General features: G+C 39.2%; 3 protein-coding genes across 3 annotated transcripts; 2 read left to right on the plus strand and 1 right to left on the minus strand.

The window, feature by feature from the left end:
• The first annotated feature begins 494 nt into the window (after positions 1–494).
• On the plus strand, positions 495–4,089 carry LOC4340041 (protein cornichon homolog 4). The gene is made up of 5 exons (NM_001421065.1): positions 495–737; positions 1,173–1,354; positions 3,314–3,436; positions 3,533–3,630; positions 3,719–4,089. Exons 1-4 carry the CDS (start codon positions 672–674, stop codon positions 3,567–3,569), a joined length of 408 nt encoding a protein of 135 aa, NP_001407994.1. The 5' UTR covers positions 495–671; the 3' UTR covers positions 3,570–3,630; positions 3,719–4,089.
• A 421-nt stretch (positions 4,090–4,510) lies between these two features.
• LOC4340042 (enolase 1) lies at positions 4,511–9,582 on the minus strand. Its single transcript, NM_001421064.1, has 17 exons — positions 9,434–9,582; positions 9,216–9,279; positions 8,571–8,635; positions 8,134–8,181; positions 7,935–8,021; positions 7,750–7,830; positions 7,567–7,668; positions 7,408–7,488; positions 7,259–7,333; positions 6,419–6,481; positions 6,229–6,309; positions 5,910–6,104; positions 5,765–5,815; positions 5,587–5,675; positions 5,450–5,501; positions 5,310–5,366; positions 4,511–4,846 (listed from the first exon to the last, which is right to left on the minus strand). The coding sequence occupies exons 1-17, from the start codon at positions 9,500–9,502 to the stop codon at positions 4,766–4,768; spliced, it is 1,341 nt and encodes a 446-aa protein (NP_001407993.1). The 5' UTR covers positions 9,503–9,582; the 3' UTR covers positions 4,511–4,765.
• A 1,480-nt stretch (positions 9,583–11,062) lies between these two features.
• On the plus strand, positions 11,063–22,114 carry LOC4340043 (uncharacterized). The gene is made up of 26 exons (XM_015788881.3): positions 11,063–11,150; positions 11,245–11,519; positions 11,941–12,293; positions 12,812–12,929; positions 13,037–13,160; positions 13,266–13,346; positions 13,603–13,822; positions 14,162–14,231; positions 14,297–14,350; positions 14,750–14,818; positions 15,352–15,408; positions 15,521–15,628; positions 15,717–15,789; positions 16,251–16,294; positions 16,876–16,965; positions 17,354–17,535; positions 17,766–17,874; positions 18,213–18,311; positions 18,410–18,553; positions 18,657–18,818; positions 19,135–19,353; positions 19,551–19,744; positions 19,825–19,996; positions 21,003–21,185; positions 21,401–21,580; positions 21,690–22,114. Exons 1-26 carry the CDS (start codon positions 11,141–11,143, stop codon positions 21,774–21,776), a joined length of 3,477 nt encoding a protein of 1,158 aa, XP_015644367.1. The 5' UTR covers positions 11,063–11,140; the 3' UTR covers positions 21,777–22,114.
• The last annotated feature ends 479 nt before the right edge of the window (positions 22,115–22,593 follow it).

The raw sequence follows: 22,593 nt of genomic DNA on the forward strand, positions 1-22,593 counted from the left end.
TTGCATACTCCCTCCGTATCGTAATAAAGCAATCTATTACTATGAATCTGGACATGCTCCCTATATAGATTTATAGTATTATGATACGTTTTATTTGGTATTAGGTTACTACTCCCTCCGTTTCGTTTTATTTGACGTCGTTGACTTTTTATCACACGTTTGACCGTTCGTCTTATTCAAAAACTTTTGTAAAATATGTAAAACTATACGTATGCATAAAAGTATATTTAACAATGAATCAAATGATAGGAAAAGAATTAATAATTATTTAAATTTTTTGAATAAGACGAGCGGTCAAACATGTGCTAAAAAGTCAACGGTGTCAAATAAAACAAAACGGAGAGAGTATATTATAAGATGGATGGAGTACTTATTAGACGTGGTAAACTGTGGCTGCAAGCCAAAAGAGACCCTAAGAGAATCAGAGCCGTTTATTTTGTGACAAGCTTCTAAGAGAATCTGCATCTTGTGGGCCGCGTCCATCGCACTGGTCCACTCGCCTCTCCCCTCCCCCCTCCATTCCGCTCCGATTTACCGCCTCGCCGGCCGCCGCAGTAGGCGGCGCTACGGTTATTTCGGTTAGGGTTCCGGCGAGGCCAACGCCCACCCCCCACCTCCACCTCCACCTCCCCCAGAGCGAGCCGCCGCCGCCTGTGGAGGGCCAGGGAGAGATGGTTTTCGTGTGGCTCACCGCGTTCTTCCTCGTCGTGGCGCTCATCGTGCTCGTCATCTACCAGGTGAGGGAGGGAGGGAGATAGCTAGCTACCCCCCGCCTCCTCGGTATCTCCGCCCGTCTCCGGGTCTGACCCGTACGGGATTTCGTTTGGATGGAGAGGGCTGCGGATTTGTGGATCGATTGAGGAGAAATTCTCGAATGATTTTGGGGGGTTAGAGCGACTCATGATTCCAAATTGCTGGGGTTTGGTGGGTATTCTTGGTCAGTCGAGAAGGGCTGAGGAATTCCTTTGCTTTTATATGTTGCGTGTTCTAGCGCGATACTGTTCAATGTGCGATCACCGTGGTCGATATCCCTTTGTTCTTGTTTGGGTGTAGTAAATTATGGTTTAGTAACTTACAATTTTGGTTACATTATTCATCCCTTTGGCTGTGGAATTTGGTTTAGAGAATCATTTCCTGATGTTTTAGTTCTACCCTTTTCTTTTGTTTTGCAGCTGATGTGCTTGGCAGATCTGGAGTTTGACTATATCAATCCATTCGATTCATCCTCCCGGATAAATAAAGTGGTTATTCCAGAATTCGTATTGCAAGCAGCTCTAAGTGTATTATTCCTCCTATCGGGGCATTGGGCAATGTTCTTACTTTCTGCCCCGATGGTGTACTATAACTATACGCTGTAAGTGCTGCTGTCTTCTATCCGCCTTTCAGTCTTTAAAACATTTTATAGTGCAAAATGGACCAAATGAAAAGTCCGGGACTGCTGTCTTCTTTGTCCTAAGTTATTATTTTGCCATGACTAGTATAAACAGATGAACTGAAAGTTAGAAATGGTACAGTCATTCATGTCTATTATGTGAGAACCAAAACAATAATTTGAAAATGGAAATGGGTGTTCAAGGTTGAGATACCTTTTATAAAGCTGTTTAGGCTGTTTGTTCAGAAAATTTTAGATTAAAATGGTCAGTGAAGTTCTTGGTCTCCTTCAGAAAACAAGTTTTGTACTTTACACATAATATGGTATATGACCTACTTTTGCATTGCCCTGATTTCTGACTTTTGATATACCTTAATACTGCACACGTCTGGATCTTTATTAGTGTAACTTACTAGACATCCTTCTAATATCTTACTGTATTTTCTTATCTGCATTCAGGAAGCACTAAGTTCTGATATGTGTGTCAGGCATGCTTGTTTTGGACCATGATTTTACTTTATTTGATAACTCTGAATTTCTATGTAGCTTTTTTGTGCCTCTTGTTGTACTAAGTTTTATAGGGTAAGTGGTCTTATGATCGATAATATAGGTGTATAACTTCTTATATCTTATATTTGAACAAATGAAGGGATAATGCTGGCTCCTGCATGCAGTATCTACAAGAATGCCTGAAAACTGAAAAGTAGTTCCTACAAACATCTGCAAAACCATCATATTTCATAGTCCTATAGAAAGCACAATCTATATACCCTTCCTAACTTTGTGAATATCTTTTCTTAGCCAACCCTTTTCCTCTTTGACGAAAAACAGCAGGAGAGGCAGAGGCTCCTACTGTGCTATATATATTAGATTAGATAAAAGAAAGTTATTTACAAAAAAAAAAAACAAAGAAGAAGAGGGAATTTACAAAGCAGATGCTATGCTAAATTCTTAGACGACCTGTATATTGATGCTTGGGACCCCATGTACTAGTATGGTGAGATTATTCAGTCTCGTGCTGTTTAATGTTTGTCCCAGATGAATTAATTCCTTCCCACCCACCCGGACCCATGTTCGTTGCATGTTTTCCATGCTATGGTGTTGCTTGTGGTTGATGATGTAGTGATGAAATCACGAAATTTGACTGTTATTGGTGTGTTCGTGATAAAAAACAACAACATGGGACTGAGAGAACTAGGGTGGATCTAATAGCATACAGTCAGATTTAACCATGTCAGGGAGCTACTGAGAAACTAAATATTGTAATTTTCCTGTAAGCATATTGGTGTAGTATGTGACATCATGGTTAAAGATTCTTGCCTGATTTTAGGTTGGTTTTGAATTGAGGTCTTAGAAGTTAGAATCACTTAGAAGGTAATGGGTAAATATGGTTTTAGAAGGCAGCATATTGCTCAACTTTTGTTGTTAACTATTATTTGATTATCCAGGAATGCAAATCTTTAATTCCAACCAATCAACATATATGTTATCATGTTCAATATCGGATGTAAACAGCATGCGCTATTAATGGAACAGATGTGAACATGCTGGTGTCAGAGTATCAGCACTATAGCGAGATATGGCTGTATCACAAAAGTGCAAATTTCAAGGGCTTGAACTTTGTCAGTGTATTGTATATTTCCATTAGAACTGTAGTCAGATCATCCCTTGTCACTTAGTTTTTTCCTTTTGAAGAAAGAAACATGACTGAAACATGAGTTAAGGTTCCCAGAACTGTCACCATTCTATAGAGCTAGGTTTAGCAGTTTTTTTCAGAAAGAAACATGAGTGATAAACTTGAGCTAAGGTTCCCTGAACTGTCACCACTCTATAGGTCTAGGTTTTCTGTTGATGATTTTATACTTGTCTGCTACTTAAAAGAAATCAAAAACAGTTTGTCGACTTGACTGGGAACATTTTTATGGTCTTTGCATGCTGCAGGTACCAGCGACGACAACATCTTGTAGATGTAACAGAAATATTTAATCATCTTGGCCGGGAGAAGAAACGCCGCCTTTTTAAGATAGTTGGTCTCATTATTCTCCTATTCTTGTCCTTGTTTTGGTAAACAAGCAACAAACAACCATTTGATATTTACTGCAAGTCAGCAACAAACAGAGTAGATTATAACTACCAATTGTTTGCATGTTTTGCCTTCAGGATGATCTGGACTGTATTATTGGAGGAGGATGAGTAGAATGAAAAAAAAAACACTATGGTAGCTCATATTGGCGTTCCAAGTTCCAACCATTAGTTAGGTATTACTACAACATTATCCTCATTGCATGCTGAACACCCTGTTGCAGTCCTATTAATCGATACCAAAATTGTTTTCGTCAAATGCAGGTCATCTGGAGAAGCAAGACAAGTGAAAAACATTGTGCCCCAAAAGTATTGTTGGCTTGTGGAGCTGTTTTTTCTCCGATTTATAGTGAAGCTCCTATTATTGTCGCATGTAACATGTAAATTAGGAGCTACTGGGCATCAGTTCTCGTGGGGGCAAAGGGATTAACTTCGTCGTTGTGCGTGCGTTGTCTTGCCTTGCACTGCAGAACGGCCTTGATTTTATGTTGATTTTGTGTGGTTTGATTTTTGTTTAGCAAGATCATTTCCTCTAAACTTGATGTTCTCATCTTTTGTTGTCGGTCTGAAATGCAAACACGAAGGGAAATGCCAGGTGCTATCAGCCCCAGAGCTGAGCATGTGTCCAATGCTCTTATCCGAACTTGCTCCTGAAATTTTGTGTGAACTTCGTGCTATCCCCTTTCCGATTGAGTGCTGGATCCTGACCCTTAGTGGTACGACTTCTTTTTTTGCCAAATTTTGATCAAATTTACTGCTTCAAATTTGTATTCTTGAAAACTAGGATCTGCTTCAAAATTCACTCGGGATCTACTTCCATCCCACGTCAAAACCTCAAAATTTCACAGTTTTTGATCGATTTTTGTCGAAAACTTGAACCCTGAAGCTATCTATCCACTACATCAACAGATTAGCCTTTTCATTACTAAACGGTGATCTCTCGGTGCTATAAAACCAAAAATAATCTCACTCTCAGCTTGGCAACACCAATTCCATTTCACTTCCAACTCTGAGCTTCACAGCACAAGTCAGCACAACGAATTCAACTTGTTGAGTGGGGAAAAAAATACTTTATGATGAAAAATCAAGCGATTTGCTCTTTTATTGATCTTACATATTGGTGCTCAAGTGTGTCAACACAGTAGTAAGCAAACAATCTGGCCATTAACGAAAAAGCGAGGGTAACTAAGCAATTTCTGGGACTGTCAAGAAGTACTAATTTTATTGCCCTTGTAGACTCGTGTAAAAACGCAGTAGTAGATTGATGGCACCATGGTCCATAGGCACAAGATCACCGCAAGGTGCCAAGGTTTAGTACGGCTCCACAGGGGCTCTGAATTTTTCTCCAGCGTAAACTGCAGCATCGCCCAGCTCTTCTTCTATCCTGAGCAGCTGCAACCACAAGCAAGCAACGACACAAATTGTATATATCACCAAAACAATAGTGTTGTGTGGAACCTCTTCATTGAATTTTCTGGGAAAAAAAGTCTAAAATAATTCTCTGGAAAAAAAAAATGATGCTCCTTCCAGGACAAGCAAACAGACTCCCGCTGAAACATAATACTACCTAGTGACAAGTTTGCAAATCGCCGTTCTTTGCCCAGTGTTCTATCATAGATTCCTGCTTAAACTATCAAGCCATGCTAAATGAAATGTAATTTAATTCACACACATAATCACTTCCACTATAGATTACAAAATCACACAGCAAAAGGAGTATTTTAATGGTCTTGTCGGATGAATTACTAGTAGTGGCTAGTGAGTAAGGCTCCATGAAAACAAGCAGAGATTCAAAGTGTATTTGGCTGCAAAGGAGGTAGTAATGACTAATTTGGGTTTGAGGCAAGAGGCTTACCTGGTTGTATTTAGCCAGACGCTCTGACCGACAGGGAGCTCCTGTCTTAATTTGACCCTGAAACAAAATTGTGGGATATGATGTTATTACCATTGAAGGTACTCAGAACAATCAAATTCAAGTTTAACCAAAACCCATACCGTAGACAGACCAACTGAGAGGTCAGCAATGAAGGTATCCTCTGTCTCACCACTGAAAAGATGACAAAAATAGTTAAATGAAACAAATCCTACAAACAATGAAAACAGCTGAAAGAGTTACAACTTGCAACTCTTACCTCCTATGGCTTGCCATCACTCCCCATCCAGCACGCTTGGACATTCTAACAGCCTCAATGCTCTCAGTAACTGAGCCTATTTGATTCACCTGACAGCATAAACAGATGGTATAATCAATATTGCACTACATTCAATGTCCTAGCAAAAGAACTAGCAACTCTGAACAGCATACAATACCTTCAAGAGAAGAGCATTGCAAGTCTTTTCACTAATTGCCTTGGCAACCCTCTGTAAAAGGCAAGTATTGCATTGTTAAAACATAAACTTCGAGAGAACTAACTGAGATTAGTAGCAATTAATTAATTAACTAACTGTAACTTACTGTGGGATTAGTAACAAGAAGGTCATCCCCAACAATCTGCACTTGCTGTCCAATCTCATCAGTAAGCTTGGCATAGGTAGCCCAGTCATCCTGATCGAATGGATCTTCGATCGACACAATAGGGTACTCAGAAACAAAGGACTTGTACACATCTTTCAGGCTGTCACCTGAAATTTTGTGTGAACCGTCGTTGTTCTGGTCAAGAAATTTAAGACATGTTAATACACACTGAGTTTTATTTCTTATTGTAGTTTCATGGAACAACACAAAGAACTATGTGCAGATAAAGATTTGACAAGAAGTTGCAGGCCGATCTTACATCCTCCTTGAAGTTAAGATCGTAAGTCTTGTCCTTTTCACTGTAAAATTCAGAAGCTGCAACATCCATTCCTATGACCACCTGCCATATAAACGAAATCAATAGATATTGATGAATCATAATGATCACGCAAATACAATCAAAGAGATGCTTGAATTATGAGCTAAATTAAGAGAAAAAAGGGAATTACTTTGCCTGTGTAGCCAGCCTTAGCTATTGCGGCCTTCAACAGTTCGAGGCCCTCTTTGTTTTCCTGCACATGAATATTTCAGTTCATGTATGCAACAAAAATGAAAAGTAACTGCAAATATTGCTTCACTAAGATCCAAGGGGTCGCACAATTTTGGACACATGAGACTGACCAGTGGGCCCCGACTACCATCCATCGTTAGATCCACGTATCCGGCCCAGATTAATGTTTTGTCCATAGTCCATACTACTTCGGCTGGAACGAGATTCCGGTATCGTGGTTTAGGGGTATAAATCAGATTCGGCCAATAGTTAAGGGAGCCAAAGTGAACTTATTCCTCCGGTGTGATGGTGCGGCCCATATTAGTTGGACCTGAATGGGATCAGTGGTGTTTATGCGGCCCATACCACTAGGCCCAGAACAGGGTGCGGTCCTGGCTCATATTAGTTGGGCTGGTTTGTGTACATCCGGCCGAAATTAGCCGTAGACGGCCCAAGTACGTACGGTCCAACTCGCTGTACTACTACTCTAATAAAGTATTCTGAACGGAACCAATACCACCACCTTATTTAAAACATTTGAAAACTCTTGTCAAAACTTTTAAATAAAGCTACTTAGTTTTACTAATACAGATGTTGTTTAGTTGATAGTATCTGAATAGTTTAGCTTTACTCATATTCTCAGAACATCTTAAGTGACGTTAACTGCTTATGTTTACGATCAGTTCTACACTTCTACTACTTCATAATGAGAAACCCGTCAGATTTGCCTAAAAAATACTGGGACATTCTAAGAAGTTTTATTGACTTGAAAGCCGTGCAGAGATTTATGGAGGATTACCTGAATGTTAGGAGCAAAGCCACCTTCATCCCCCACATTTGTGGCATCTTGGCCATACTTTTTCTTGATTATACTCTGTATAAAGAAGTTCAGATAACACATTCTGAAGTTTCAGATACAAAATGAAAAGGTTGATTTTTTTTTTTCACCTTCAAGTGGTGGTACACCTCAACTCCCATCTTCATGGCCTCCTTGAAAGAGGATGCACCAGTAGGGAGGATCATGAACTCCTGTACAGCAGCTAAATGAGCAGAGAATATGACTGAATCATGCATCGACATGGTCTTGTTATTCAAGCAATATTTTACCTGCATGGCAAGTTTGTTTCCAGCATGGGATCCTCCATTGATCACATTGAAAGCGGGTACAGGCAGCACGAGAGTCTTGTTTCCAGCAAGATTTGCAATGTGCTGCAATTTCTTGATGTTTTAGCATAGGTTCTGAAGTTTCAGAAGAACAAAGTTATATACCGATGCAGTTGTTTAACAGACCTGGTAAAGGGGAATCTTCTTCACCATGGCTCCTGCTTTGCACACAGCAAGTGAAACAGCAAGAATAGCATTTGCTCCAAGCTGTCATTGTTTTTACCACATCAAAGGAAGTCAGCGCAAAGAGTACAGTGTCTGATGCAATTAGATCCAAAAGCATTGTTACTACACAAGTAATGGAGTAATACCTTTTGTTTGCACCAGCCCCAGTTGTTGGAGGTTCCATCAAGCTGTTGAACCATGAAGTTATCAATGTCAACTTGCTCAGTGGGATCCTGCAACAAAAAACACCATTAGTTAAGAAAGCTATCCTTTTTTTTTCTTTGTTGTGTGTGTGTGTGTGTGTGTGTATGATATCAATAAAATCATGTAGTATGGGATGCATACCTTTCCGATGAGTGCTGGCCCAATAATAGTGTTTACATTGCTCACAGCCTGCCAAAAGAGGACATTATCACCATTAGACATGGAGGACTTACTTGATTGGCATACATAGGTGCCATCAGTTGTTAGAAAATGGTAGAAAACACCTAACAATCAGTTTTTCCAACAAAAGTTCAATGATTTTCTCGCACTTGCAAATTGAAAAATGCAGGTCCAAATAGTTCCTTTGAACCAATTTTGTGACCCACACAAGAGATAGACAAACATATGACGGTTATCTTCGTACACGCTGCCTTACTTAAACATAAATTACAGAGACTTTGGATTGTTAACTGTTCAGCTGAAATATGATCTGCTCAATCAAAATGCAATATAAACGAACAAGTTATTTATAGATTGTAAAATAGTCCTAACATTCGAGGGAAAGCCAATAAGCTAACCTTGAGTACACCTTTGCCAAGATAGTCGGATCCTCCATCTCTTAACTCCAAGGCCTCATATATTCCTACAGTCAAAGCAGGAAACAGAAAAATCTAATGAATTTTAAGTACACCTTTGCCAAGGTAAACGACAAATCTAAGATCAGCGTAAAAAAACACATGAACTAAGATCTTTAAGAAGGAAACCATCAGCGCTTGAATAACGTGCTAATATTGTCATCTCTATAAGTTTATAACAAACTGAAGATATTTCAACTTTCTTAAAAAAACAAAAACTGAAGAGGTTTCTCTTGTTTCAGTTACGGTCCACATTGCAAGTGCTTTGGGCGATGAGCTAATGAATTTCAATACACAGCCTTGACAGACAGAGATGATCGTGTTACTATTACTGTTTGAGTGTTTTCAAAAATCATCAATCCCCTGTCCCATCTAAATAACTATGCAAACATCTCTTTCCACGCACACACCAATTCATTACTGCCATGCCCAAGAATTATTGGGACCAACCATTCGATGATATCGAAGATACGCGTTTCTTGGAAATCGAAGATCAAATGGTATTAACATATAACGAATTATCACTACAAAAAAAAACACCCATTGTTCTTCAGAATGGAAGAGCCAGTGCCTCAGCCATCTGCTTACCGGTGGAAGCACCGCTCGGCACGGCGCCCCTCGCGAAGCTGCCATCGCTGAGTCCCACGTCCACCTGCGCACAGCGCAAACCCCAGATTTGAACACAAACAGAAAACTTCTCAGCGCTTCAAAATCAAGAACCGGATAGATACAAAAACAGAACCGAATCGACGCAACAAAATTTGAAATTCCAATTCCAGGGGATCGAATGAATGTCTCGCGTATACCTCCACCGTGGGGTTCCCGCGGCTGTCGAAGATCTGCCTCGCCTTCACGGACTGGATCGTCACCGCCATCTCGCTGCCGCCGCCTTATCTCTCTCTCTCTTCTTCTTCGCCGCTCGAGTTCGCGTTCGTTTTGTGGCTTCCACCTGAAGAGTCGAACTGAGACGAGCAGCGGCGGCTATTTCAAGAGGAGAGGAAGCTAGGATGGCGTGGGGCCACTTGGCGCGCGGAGATTTTTTTTCTCTGTAGGGCCCACATGTCAGTGTCTCTTGATGTACGGAGTGGTAGCTTTGATTTTCTTGGAGGAGGGGGAAGAAATCCGATGATTTCCTGGAGCTCACATCATTTGATTTCTTCCCAAGCTAATCTACGAGTATTAGGCTGCAAATCATTCGGCAAATTATAACTATTAGTATTTGTCCATGTGTGTGCACGAATTTAGCAGGTACGAGAAGGAGGCGAAGTGGCATTTGATCGTCCAAACCAAGATGACGATTTTGACAACGAATAATGCTGATAGAAATTTAAAAGAAAAATGCTAGCTAGGTTGTTCCAATCGGCAAGAGAATTCTGTCCAGGAAGCAGGAACAGATCATCCAGAGAGCTTAAGTTAATTAATCTCCCCTCCTTTGGACAAATGCGCCTTTGCTTTGTCTAGAAATACTGCACACCTGGCACTGTTTGTTTAGTAATTAAGTTGCTGTATCCGTGCTTCACGAAGCAAACGATATCAGAGTTGAAAAAATATGTGTGAGTGTGTGCGTGGTATGAGCGCTTGTGTTTTTTTACCTTTTCAAATAAAAAGAAAAAATAAAAATTTAGAAGGTATTGTAATAAACTAATAATACTCGATCGTACCGTTCCATGCATGTATATTGGGTTGATTCTCAACTCAAAGGCAAGAATCAAAGCTGACAGATGCCAATGAAACAACATAACAACTTAGGGTCAAAACTTTGTCAAAAATGCTGCTCAGGTCAACCGCAATTCTTTCGTCCTCGGTCACTTTTATTCTATTGACGTAACCGAGGTCATTCTCATGTGATCGTCCATTTCAAGGTTGGTTCAGACAAAGTTCGGACAAAAAAAAATGAAACAAATGCAATACTTTCTGTTACATCAACAAACAGCACCATTATAAACGAAAATTCTTTTTTTGAACGATTTTGACTTTGCATTTGTAATTTCGTTTGATCTTTTTTTGGTAAAAATCAAGATGGGCTTTGGGCCTTCGATAACCTATGCCATGTCAGTTAAAGACCAGGACAACAACACCACGTAAGCATCACGTAGCACGAAAACGCCATCCAAACCGTTAAGGGACTCATTTTGCAATGGTTTCATAAGTTTTTGGATCTTTGAATCCGATTTTGAGGTTGAGGGACGTGAACAAAAAAAACTCAAAAGGGACCCAATCGGACAAACTGGATGGCCTGTGGCAACCGTGACGGGAGACTTGTTTCGGCCCAATCGGCTGGAAATTTCGAGAAAGAGCCCAAACAATTCACGGGCCTTATCGGCCCACTCGCATCAAAGGATAGAGCCACGCTTACAATTTCTCGTAATTTTGGGGGTTCATCTGAATAAAACACAAAGCAGAAGAAGAATTGGGGAGATTGCAGGGGCTTGGATGTAAGATTTCCTCACACTCCCCTCCCCTCCCCTCGCGGCATCTGCTCGACGGCCGGCGACCACCGCTCGCCGCCGGCGATGGCGTCACGTAAGCACCTCGCTGGTTCCCCTCCCTCTCTCTCTCTCCGTACCACGGTTGGACTCACTCCCCTAACTCTGCCTGCTCTTGCTCCCGGCGGCAGTCTTACTCGAGCAGCAGGAGAAGCTGCGGCGGCACGTCGACGAGTGGCGGTTCCGGTGCCGCGCGGCCGTCGCCGAGATCGGGCCCCGCTCCGCGTCCACCTCGGTGTCCTCCGCCTCGGTCAGGCTCCGGGTGGCCCCCACCGACCCCGGCGTCGGTGTGGGCGCCGCGTCCCTCTTGACCGCCGCGGCGGCGGCCGAGGACAACGTCGACGTCTCCAAGTTCGTTGCCGTGCTCTCCCACTCGTGCCTTGAGATATCCCGCCTCTCTGATGCTGTAAGCGCGCTAAAGTTGATCCGTTTATCTCGAATTTAAATGTGACGTGTTACTCAATTTTAAGCTTGTGTAGGATTACTTCTTGTCGATTATGTTCCATGATCTTTGATTTTTGCTATTCAATTATGGGACTCACTTTTGGAGTAATTTTGTAGTCAATTTAGTATCAGTGGCGATACTAGGATGCAAAGTCAATTCAAATGCGTCAAATGAGAAATGTTACTTTCTGAAATGATTGCAAGTGCTTAATGAAATATCCACTATCTAAATGATGTCAAATGCAAGCCATAAATGATGGGTGATTGCTGCTTTATTACCTTTTCCTTTTGAAATGTTATTGTTACAATGTTGAACACATGCAAGGAATGCAAGCGATAAATACAGTATGTGATTGCTACCTTATTTTCCATTTCTTTTCTAGGCGTCAAGTAATCTCTATCGGCAACTGCTCCTCTTTGGGCACACTGCAGAGGGACCAAATGAGGCACTTCTGGAGGGGGAGCCACAAAAGACATTTGCACACTCAATTCCATTGTTACTTGAGGTGTATGAAATCATCAATGGGCTGGTGATGATCCTTGGGAACCTGCTCCGGCAGCTGGACGCAATCTGCTCAGTCCGTGACAAGAATGTGCGTCCATTGAACTCATTTAAGGGTTTAGATTTGACAACCGTATTTGGATCACTTGGCGAGGGGCTTATGGTGTTCCTTTTGGTAGATGAAATTTTGAGGCACAATGGCAATACCAGGAGTTACCTATCTCTATTCTCAAGGTATTAATGGTCTCTAGTTTATTAGGTTCATTTGGTCTGGGTCATTCTACACATGCAGCCTGGGAGTATTAATTACATATGTAACACTGAAAGCACATCTTTTAGTTTCTCGGTGGGGATATAATTTTTCAATGGACAATATGTTCAAAGAACCATCCATAACTTACCAACACTGATAAGTGGTGTCTTTTAACATTCATTAAACACTTATAATTGGTGTCTTGAAAGTTAAAATACGGAGTATTAATTGTTATAAAACAGGTAAAATTTCTTAAGATATCTAGATAAAGATTGACTCCAAAGTGTTTCAGTTATGTGTCAATGGATAGCTTAAAAAAATTGTTGTGGATCTTGGTGAGCTATCATTGAAGTATTTTCTTAATGCTATAGCCAAAGTCTTCTACTTTTGCTTGGTCCATTGAGAAAATATAATATCAAATGATATGCTATCCACCCATGCAACTCATTATCATCATGCATCAATATGTTCAGAAAATTGACCTTTGGTTTCCTCATAGGATGCTGGACAAGGTGAAATCTGAGGTCGATGTATTTAGTATGTCATTCGAGGATGTAGATTTCCTTGATCAAGTTGTACACAACTTACAGAAACTTTTTGACATTGGCTTCTTCCAAGTGAGTGTTGCTGCATCACCTTCATGTTCTTTCATTATTTTCTTTTATAAACATATAGCTTAAATTATTCTTATGTTCATGTCACTGTATTTTTATTTCTATGTCAGCGGTTGGTGCAAGAAGATTCACCTTTGTGCTCTTCAATAACCCTCGTTAGATCTAATAAGAAACTGTTAGACACATTTTATTCTTTCTTCTCTGAGAGCAGTTCTGAGATCATTCAACGCATCGGTGAGCAGCGTGCAATTTTTTTTAGTTCAGTACATTTACTTGTATGTTTCAAATGCCTGTTAGTTATGTTATCCAATAGGACCAATATTGATTTTTACACTTCAGGTTCTTTGAAGGAACTCCCCATTGATCGAAGGACTATACTCCATCTTCTAGGCCTTTTTTTGTTCTTCACAACGACAACTGGTACTTGATGAATGTTCTTGGTTATTAATACCATTATATATGTTCTTTTCTAGTCCTCTTGCATGCATTTCTTATTTTGCCTTCTCCGTGAAATAATTCTTCTTGTCTTAGATACTGTATACACTATTATTTGTACATTCCTTTTGCCTTTCTATTCAGCTTAATTTTTTAACCAATAATTCAAGTCAACCTATCATTGTGCCTCATAATAAGATTGCTAAGATTTACAATGTTCTGAAATTTCATATTTTGTTAGGTGAAGCTCCTGATAAGAAATCAATGAACCTGTTAGTGGAGATATTTCAGTTGGTTCCAGTGGTCTATGTTGAAGGTGGAAAGCGTATTGTGCTATCTGACTTAATTAGGTTTCATTGCTCTCCATCACTTTCTTTGTTGCCACCCATTAAGGAAGCTTGTGAAGCTTTTGGTATCATGAAGAATAGCTATCTGGCACGGTTAAATGAAATGCATTCAAGGTAGGACTATTTGGTCATCTTTACATATCAATCTTAACAGGATCCCTTTCGCTCGACATTCTTAGCCACTACAATTACTATTTTCTTTACCTGTGGAATATTTAAATATTGAAGCTGTATGTCTCATTGACTTACATAAGTATATTTTGGGAGATAATCATCAGAGAGGGAACATTTGGATGGGTTACATGCCTTGCCTATTTTGCTCTTCTGCCAGGACCAATTTAGCATTAGCCTGTCATCTCAACATGACATCCTTCCAAATGGCCCTTTCTGCTAAGTGTTCAGTATAATTTCGGGCACTTCAGTTTTACTGTAAGTGTTGTTTGTCATGTGCAGGGATATTCAAGCCATAAATGATTCGTTATCATGCTGGTCTGTTTCATTCCAGTCAGCCATTCATCCATCGGTAAAATTTTTTTACATTTCTGGGAACTGTACTAGATTATGTGTTTTGATCTTTCATGGTTTCAGTCGCAGATGCTGACTGAAGAGTGGGTTCGACATCTCCAGAAACAAATTTTGCAGGTCATATTCTAACTTTTATTCTGCTTTGTGTTTTGACTCTTTCCTAATGCTGTCATGTAAATCCATTGAGACCGCTAAATTTCCAAAATACAGAGGATAGAAGAACTTTGCTGCCCTTGTTGACCTGCAAAATGGTTTCTTACTTTCATCAAGTTCTTTGTGTTTTATGTGGCTTAATTAGTATTTCTGAGGCATGATTGTTGAGCATGAATGCCTTTTGATCCTTTACGAAGAATATAATTTTGCTGTTCTGTAAGTTGATAAGAGTTAACACTTTGGGTGAGTGGGCCAAAACTGCTTCCCATTTACATACATATCGATTGTTGCGATGTAAGATAACAGACACTTTCCTGATGAGTTAAGTAGCCCATGTTTATTTTTGCTTGCTCTTCGGTGCAGGGAGTAGTGCTTGCAGATAGAATACATATGCTTGTCCTATCAATGCTTGACTTGCATATGCATCTTGAGGTACCTACACTTCTCACTTTTCCTTTTGCACTCTTTATATTTTGCCTTGTCAGTCTTTACTGATTACCATGTGGATCCTGTGACCTATCCATTTAAATTTTATTACCCTGCTTTGAATCACGCAATACCAATTTGGGCTCATTGTTTCTTCAATTGTTACTTGGAGCTGTCATCAATTTATAATTTTATTTTTGTATGTAGCTAAGTTGATTGTCCAACTTGATAACATTTGAGGAAGACACGGTTCTATTAGAGAACATTGTGAGAGCCCAATGGGAAAATAAAAAAGAGGAGGAGAGCTCTAATCCTAGCCTACCACTAGAATATAACAAATAGCCTTGACACATACATACTATTACACTATAACCTTTATACTACCAACAGAGAACTTAGTATTTGTAATTATTTGTTCGAGCATTACTTTTTCAGAGACTTTAACATCTGTACCACTACCTCCTTTTTGTACTACGTAGTATTTTTTTTTTATGAATTATATGGACTAATTTCTGTGATGATCATTGCCTCGTTGGAAGGTTCCACTGAGAAGGGAGAAAGCCAAGTCTCTTTGCCAAATGATTGTGTCATTGAAGGTAGTAGAAAGCTACCAACATATCCTTGGAATTTTTTTTTCCTGAACAAGGCTTTTCCTTGAAATATCAAGTGGCTCTGTTATTTAACATCGTACTAACTCTCTTGTATTAGGCCATAGGAGACTTGTTCCACATGAAAGGGTCTAGCTTAGTGCGCAGTCTTCCTCACATAATCAACATCATTCAATCTGATATTGAACAACTCATAATATCATTGAAGGTCCATTCACCAACTGCCTGAACTATACAATTTTTTTATTTGTTTTTACAGTGCTGATTGTCCTTATTGCTTTGCTTGTGTTAAGCAGACTAAATTACAAAATGAAATAGCCAAGGGGAGTCAGGCAGTCAAGACAGGATTTCTTAGTTCATTGATACGTGGTATGTGAAGCAATTCTTTTTATGTGTTCTGTGAAAAAGAATCATACAATACTATTTTCAGAAGCTTCTTATACATGGAAATGAGAAGCATCATTCAGCCTTGCATTGTGAACTTCTGTCCATCGAAAGATGTTTAGCTCTAGATGTAGCAGTTTAGAACTATAGCTGTTTGAAACATTGTGCCGTTTAGGGTACACATATTCAACTAAAAAGTCTTCTTCAGTTTGAACAAAAGGGTATAACGGATCATCATATATAGCTTAATTTCTTCTTAGCGTGCTACTTGATCCTTCAATTTTTACAATGACTATGGGAAGCGATGATTGGTAGTGTTCCAGAAATTTGTGATAGAACATAAAGAACGCGTCCAGACATACTTTCTTTGTATACCATATAATGCACTTATTTGCTCATTTATTTCCTTTTTGATACTCCTGATATAAAATTCCATTGACTTTTAGGTGGTACAGACACGGAGACAAGGCTTATTGATTCACTTTCGTTGGTAATACATCTTGGAACAATTACCCATATAGATAAACATGCAAATTTTGTCGAGTCTGTAATGCTGCTTGTTTGCCTTCATGGTATGAGGATTGCAGCAAATGCAGAAATGTAATGTTCAATGAGGTCCTATTTTTATCTATTTGTTCACATTAAAGGCATCTATTATTTTCCTTTGTCTGTTTCCTCTGCCTAATCATTGCGATATGAACCAGCCTGTCCTGTTCCTGGTTATCTCTTGATTGAAGAGGAAAGTGTTTCAAAATGTTTATGATGTTTAATTGTTTGTTACTAGGAAAATATAACAAGTTGGGAGATATTTCCTGCAGCTATTCATCTTATGTTTGTTAATGATTAATTAGGGGACTAGTAGTTGTTTAGTGTTGACGCACTCAAGTGTTTGTACTCAAGTATTGACATGGACCCTTTTTCAGCTAATTGTCAGATTCAAACGTCAAAATCATCATTTTTCCCTTTAAGTTATTAAATTGGTTGTAGTCCATTTGTTTTGAAGAAGATTTTCATTTTGGAACCAATTTCAAAATTTAGTTTGCTCATGGGTTCATCTCTGAGTTACTCCAGGTTCTGATGTCCTTGCAATTGCTTGAAGGAGGTGGGAGTTCTCAGAGGCAACTGACACTTTCTATTACAATGGATATTCTGCACAGTCTGGTACACTACACATTCAAATCCAACCTTTATTACCATCTTGGTTTAGCTGGTTAGAGGGTGTTCCAAGGGAAAACAGTTAGCCTTTTGTGGTTCCTATGCGAGTGCAGTGTATAGCACATGAACTAATTAAGTTAGGGAGCTAGCACATATTATAACCAAAATGGGATATTGTTAAGATATGTAGAATTTACATCTGCACATCTCCATTTAGTCTGAAGTTGGAGCAGATTGCGAACTAATCTTTTAGAGTTCTTGTAAAACGATTTGATTGCAGACTTCTCTTGAACTTCAGTAAATGCTATTATGTGTTTCTTTATTGCTGGTGTTATTTAATGCATAGCCTGATTTCTCTGATGTTTGTGACACTAATGTCTTAGCCATGAAACAGGGTTACTTGGATATTGAGTTGGTTGGTGTGAGAAAGCTTATATCGAAGTTCAGCATTCTTTCGAATTTCTGGTCTCTGATTGATGAAAGGACGAACTGCAGCTTTTTGTATTGGAGAAAAGAGATGCTTGTGACTTGGTTATCAATGGTATATGGAGATGCCTGCAAATTATCTTGGCTACAGTAAGTACAGATAATCATGAAGATGATGCCCTAATGTTCTTGTTTGATTTTACAACATAAGTTGGAATGTTGGATGATAGTTGTTCCAGTCATGGAATTAATTCTCGTAATTGATAGCTGAACATAAGTTTGAACCGAACATCAAAAGATTTTTTTTTACTTGTTCAACCTTTTTGAGAAATCTCCATTATCACTGGTTTTTCTTGGCATTCATTATTTTGAGTTGACAGGAACATCATTGATGCATTTTCTGATGGAATGTCACTTCTTACACTTGGGAATGTGGGAACTGTTACTCTTCAGCACTATGAGGAAGAAATTGAGAATGCTCTGCGAAAGGTATGGACCAAGGTTCTTTTGCTCGTGTACTGTTGTAATTTTGTGGTGTGGACAAGCTAGGCAATTCCATTTTGTATAAGAACCAAATGAAGGCCTGTTTTTGGTGTAATTGTAATCCTATAAAAGCAGTTTGTCACTAGCATAAGTACAACACCGTTCCTTGCAAAATAAAGTCAGTACTCTACTACTATGTTGTTTCTAAAAAAAAAGTAGCAAATGCACTTGCAGAATATTCATACTAAAAAAATCAGGGCACGGGCAATGCCTTAAAACATTTTCTAGCTTTTGCAGGTTCTCTTTGGAGGGTATACTTAACTTCATTCTATCTTACTCTGTAGGAGGTTGTTGCCCCACTGTGTAGAGATATTGAGACAGACCTCCGACTCCATGTTCATTCCACTCACTTAAAAGGATCAGTCTTTGTGAACCCAACAAAGGTTATGAAGTGCATTAAATTAATGGTCCCTAAATTAATTGAGCAGTGTGCCATTTATTTTCTTATGGTGACACTATCTGTGCTTATACTGTTGGCCAGACTGGGGTTCGTAATCTTTCGTGGTACTTAAGAATGAAGCCCTTGAGACTACCTTCCAAGTTTGTTGATATTAAATTTCTTGTGGAGAACCATCTAAATTCTGCGTTCTATACTTACTCAGTGATGTCTAACTATGACAACAGGGTACGCAGTTATGCACCATACTTTTCATGTATAGATAAGAACTGTATGAAACTTAAATATATTTCCAAATACTTTCTTATGACTGGTGTTGAGTATATTCTAGATGTATGCAGAGATGCATCAACTAGGAGAGCTGAAATATGGTGTTGAACTGGAAGATTTCCATCTTACTGTGGATACCGCGGATCAAGATTTTGATCTAAAACAATCCATGGAAAATCTTGATTCATTTAGTGAGGCATATTCCTACAACATTGTCAAGCAGGTGGGTACTAATGCCCCTTGTACCCTGAAAATTGGATGCTTTAGTGATCATGGTTCATATGGATTCCTGTGGAGGTCATAATTTCGTATTTCTGACCAGAATGATGATAGCCCACAAATCCCCTTTATCTAGTCTGTGAAAAAGATAGATTTCACATATTTTGCACCTGCACTGATGTATTAGCATGTAACATACTTGATTAGGATATTTTTCTAATTAATGTAATGTCCAGCCCCCTCTTTCCTCATCCCCACTCCCTCCCTCTCTTTCCCTCCTTTTTTCGAACTGATCTTTTCTAATGTTTTATTTCATGCAGATGTTTATTGAGAATGATCTGGGTGGCCAAGGCCGAAAAAACTTGAGAGTTTTATGTGTGGATCATATTGCATCTTCAGCTGCCATGTGCAATTTACAGCGAATTTCTGCATATATAGATTCCATTTTTGTTTTCTTAAACCGGATGTTTGTAGATCTTCATGCTTTGCTTCAAAGCAACATTGAAATTGATTTATTAAGGGATTTCAAACAATCAGAGGTAATATTTACTACCACTGTTCCAAATTATTCGCAACGTGTTACTCGTAGTTTACAGGGTAAAACATACTATTTCTGTCACTGAAGTTGTCACAGTTTGTCCTTAGGCACTTCATCCTGTTCAGAACACATGCATGTGTTTTTCATAAGCACTATTTAAGCTACCAAATTTAATCAACTCTTGTAGCTTTACAACAGAACACTGGAGTGTCCGATGCCCATCCTGCTACCCAAGGAGACATGAAATTTGCCCTAGGAAAGCTTGGGCTTGGAGACCATGCTCTAGACTTGCTTGAACAAGTACAAGCTGCTGTTACTAGAATAGGTAGCGTACTAGGTCTCATGATGGTACTTACGGCTGGCCGCACCCGTTATTTGAACAACATGTCACGGTATGATGTACAAAACTTCATCTGTAGAGGTTATTATTGTGTGTTTTTCTTCATCAGCAGGACCTTCTTTTCAATCGTAGATATGTGAGAAAACCCAAATTTGACTTGAGATACACGACAAGTTGCAAGCTGCTGGGGTGGGATGATGACATTGTTGAAATTAGTAAAGTTTTGGACATGGGCACAAGAAACAATGATCCATCAGACGATAGAATTCAGCCATTTTCAATATTAGCAACCAACTTTTCAAAGGTACTATCTTTAGTTCTTTAGTATATTCTACCTCCATGCCAATTGAAAATATGATATTCCAGTTAACAAGCAAATTTTACCGCATTAGTTGTGACGCATTCTGTCTGTGGTTATATTTGTTTGGACAATGTTTTGGAACAGTTATACAAGGGAATAACTCCAAACTTTCATATGATTTTTCCTGTGGTTTGGTATTTGCATCATTCACCTGTAACATTGTTTCTTTTTCTTTTTCTTTTTTTTTTGACGTAAGAAGGTAGAGCTGGCTCTACCTTATAGTCATTTCATTGATAGAAATGAAGTTTACAGGGTTTTTTTAAAAGATTACAAGGTTATAGAAAGAAAGAAACAAGAGAGAAGAGAGACAGAGAGAAGGAGAGGGATGGGGGTGGATTTACAAGAGGTATATACATGAGACTGTTCCTTAGGGAAGCCTCGAACACCAGGAGCGAATTTTCTGCCTGGCTATCACGTTGGCTCTGAGACTCCAAAGCTCTAGGGTGTCGGAGATCTGTTTCTCAACGACTAGGGAACTGATGTTCCATCTTTTACCCTGTACACTTGAAATCTGGACAAGTTCCATTATGTGTAGTGTGCACTTTTGTACTGTTAAAAGCATGGTTACTAGTTCAGGTCAATGCTAGTAGTGGATGCAAGAATTCCAAGTTCAGGGTGATGCTTGCTGTTATGTCGTATTTGCAATCAGCGGTTATGGCCAGAGTGCTAGCTGGTATTTGGTAGTCCATGGAGCATAGCAGCCGAAGGCTCACTTGGGTAGTCAGTGGTTGAAGTGAAAACGAGAAAATATTGAAGAAGTGAGAAGCCATTTTGAGTTTAAGTGAACCGTGCACTCATGCAGCCCACCAAATCTAAATCGTGTACTTGTAATCCGATGGATAAGATCCGCTCGCACCTAGTTGCTTCCTAAGGTCCACTGCGTAGGATACCAACCGAAGATTTGTTATTTCTTTATCACTGACAGCATACTTTTCTTGTATGCTTGTAGAAGCTCCAGAGCAATAAACTTCACGAAATGAAGGATTTCTTTCAAATTGTTCCATCCGTAATTGCCCACATGATGGAATGTAGACTTCTTCTCAAGGATAAATTATTAAGACGGGGGCATGAAGACAAGAGATACACACATACTTACGATGGTTTCCTACTTGGAGTTGCTTTTGTCCTCAAGGTAACATTGTTCAGATGCAGTTTTCATTTCCTTCCAGTTTATTTTACAGGAACATCTATGAACATGTTCTTGTTGTCGGTATTACCCTGCTGGTAATTTATTCAGTTTCTGATACAAGGCTTCTTCCCTCTGCACACAAGTTCTTGCTCCCAGATTAACGTATATGAACGTTCTATCTTGCTTCTGTTAATCATTTCCAATGTGATGGCACTAAGGTTTTGGAGCAAGATAACTCATTTGATGAACTCAATTGGTTCGCTTCCACAAAAGCAAAATTGGAAGGAGAGGCAAAGGACAGGGACGACAAGAAAACCGATAGAAACACGAGCGGAGCTAGCTTTGTCAGTCTGAAACTCTGGCGCTCAAGTCCACCTGTTAGGACAGAGCAGCAAAAGGTGCTTGATTTATCGTTTATTTCTGATGATACGTTCATATCACGTTGCATCCTCCATAGGAATTGCATGGCTGATCTCTTCTCCTGAACTTGCCTAATTTGCCTGACAGGGTGGTGTTGACAAGGGGACGCGCTACATGCAGGAAATTGAGCTTATAGAATGTCTATTCAGGCTTGCTAGAACAGTATTGAGATGAAATTACCTGATGGCACAACACTTCTATTTTGTTGCCTAATGTACTTTGCATAGGTCGTTGAGTATTTTTTGCATGAAACCTAACAAAGAATTCAGAGAAGAACTACTGAATCATCTGACCTTAGTGTAGTTGACAAACATCTGGCCTTGCTATATTTATTGAGTTTTAACTTAGTTCAGTCCTGACAAAAAAAAGAAACATGGGAGAGAACTCATGCAATGCTGGATGCCTGGATCACTGGATGTGAAGGTGAATTGCACTGTAATAATAACCTTTAAATGTTCATGGTTTTCTTTCTCAACATCTGAAGTGAAAATTCAGTAAAAACGTACTATAAATGGTGGTCACGACTCAAAAGAAAAACATGGTTTTCATATTGTTCCGTTGTCAAATGACTGTACATCTTATATTTGCCAACTTGTAATAAGGCATTCCTTTTGTTCCGTATCATAAAACACTTTAACTAAGTGAAACCAAATTTATATAAATATATATCAATATTTTGAAAAGGAAACAAACATACTATTAAAATATATTTATACTAGATTTAATAAAAATCCATTTGATTGTTATACATATTATTATGTTTTTTCTATGTACTTATGGCATATTGAACGGATGGAGTAGACGAGTAGATTACTGCTGCCTCCAGCACGTCCTGTATTATGCTTATAATCGATTTTTTTTTTACATTTTGACCACATAAATTTCTCTCTAATGCGAACATTCAAATGTGAAATTTATTTTGTTTTCATCCTAAAATAACCAGCATATAACTACGAAATTCACTGTTGAGAAACGAGACAAACGACAGCAC

This window comes from Oryza sativa, chromosome 6, assembly GCF_034140825.1.
Source record: "Oryza sativa Japonica Group chromosome 6, ASM3414082v1".
Lineage (NCBI taxonomy): Eukaryota > Viridiplantae > Streptophyta > Magnoliopsida > Poales > Poaceae > Oryza > Oryza sativa.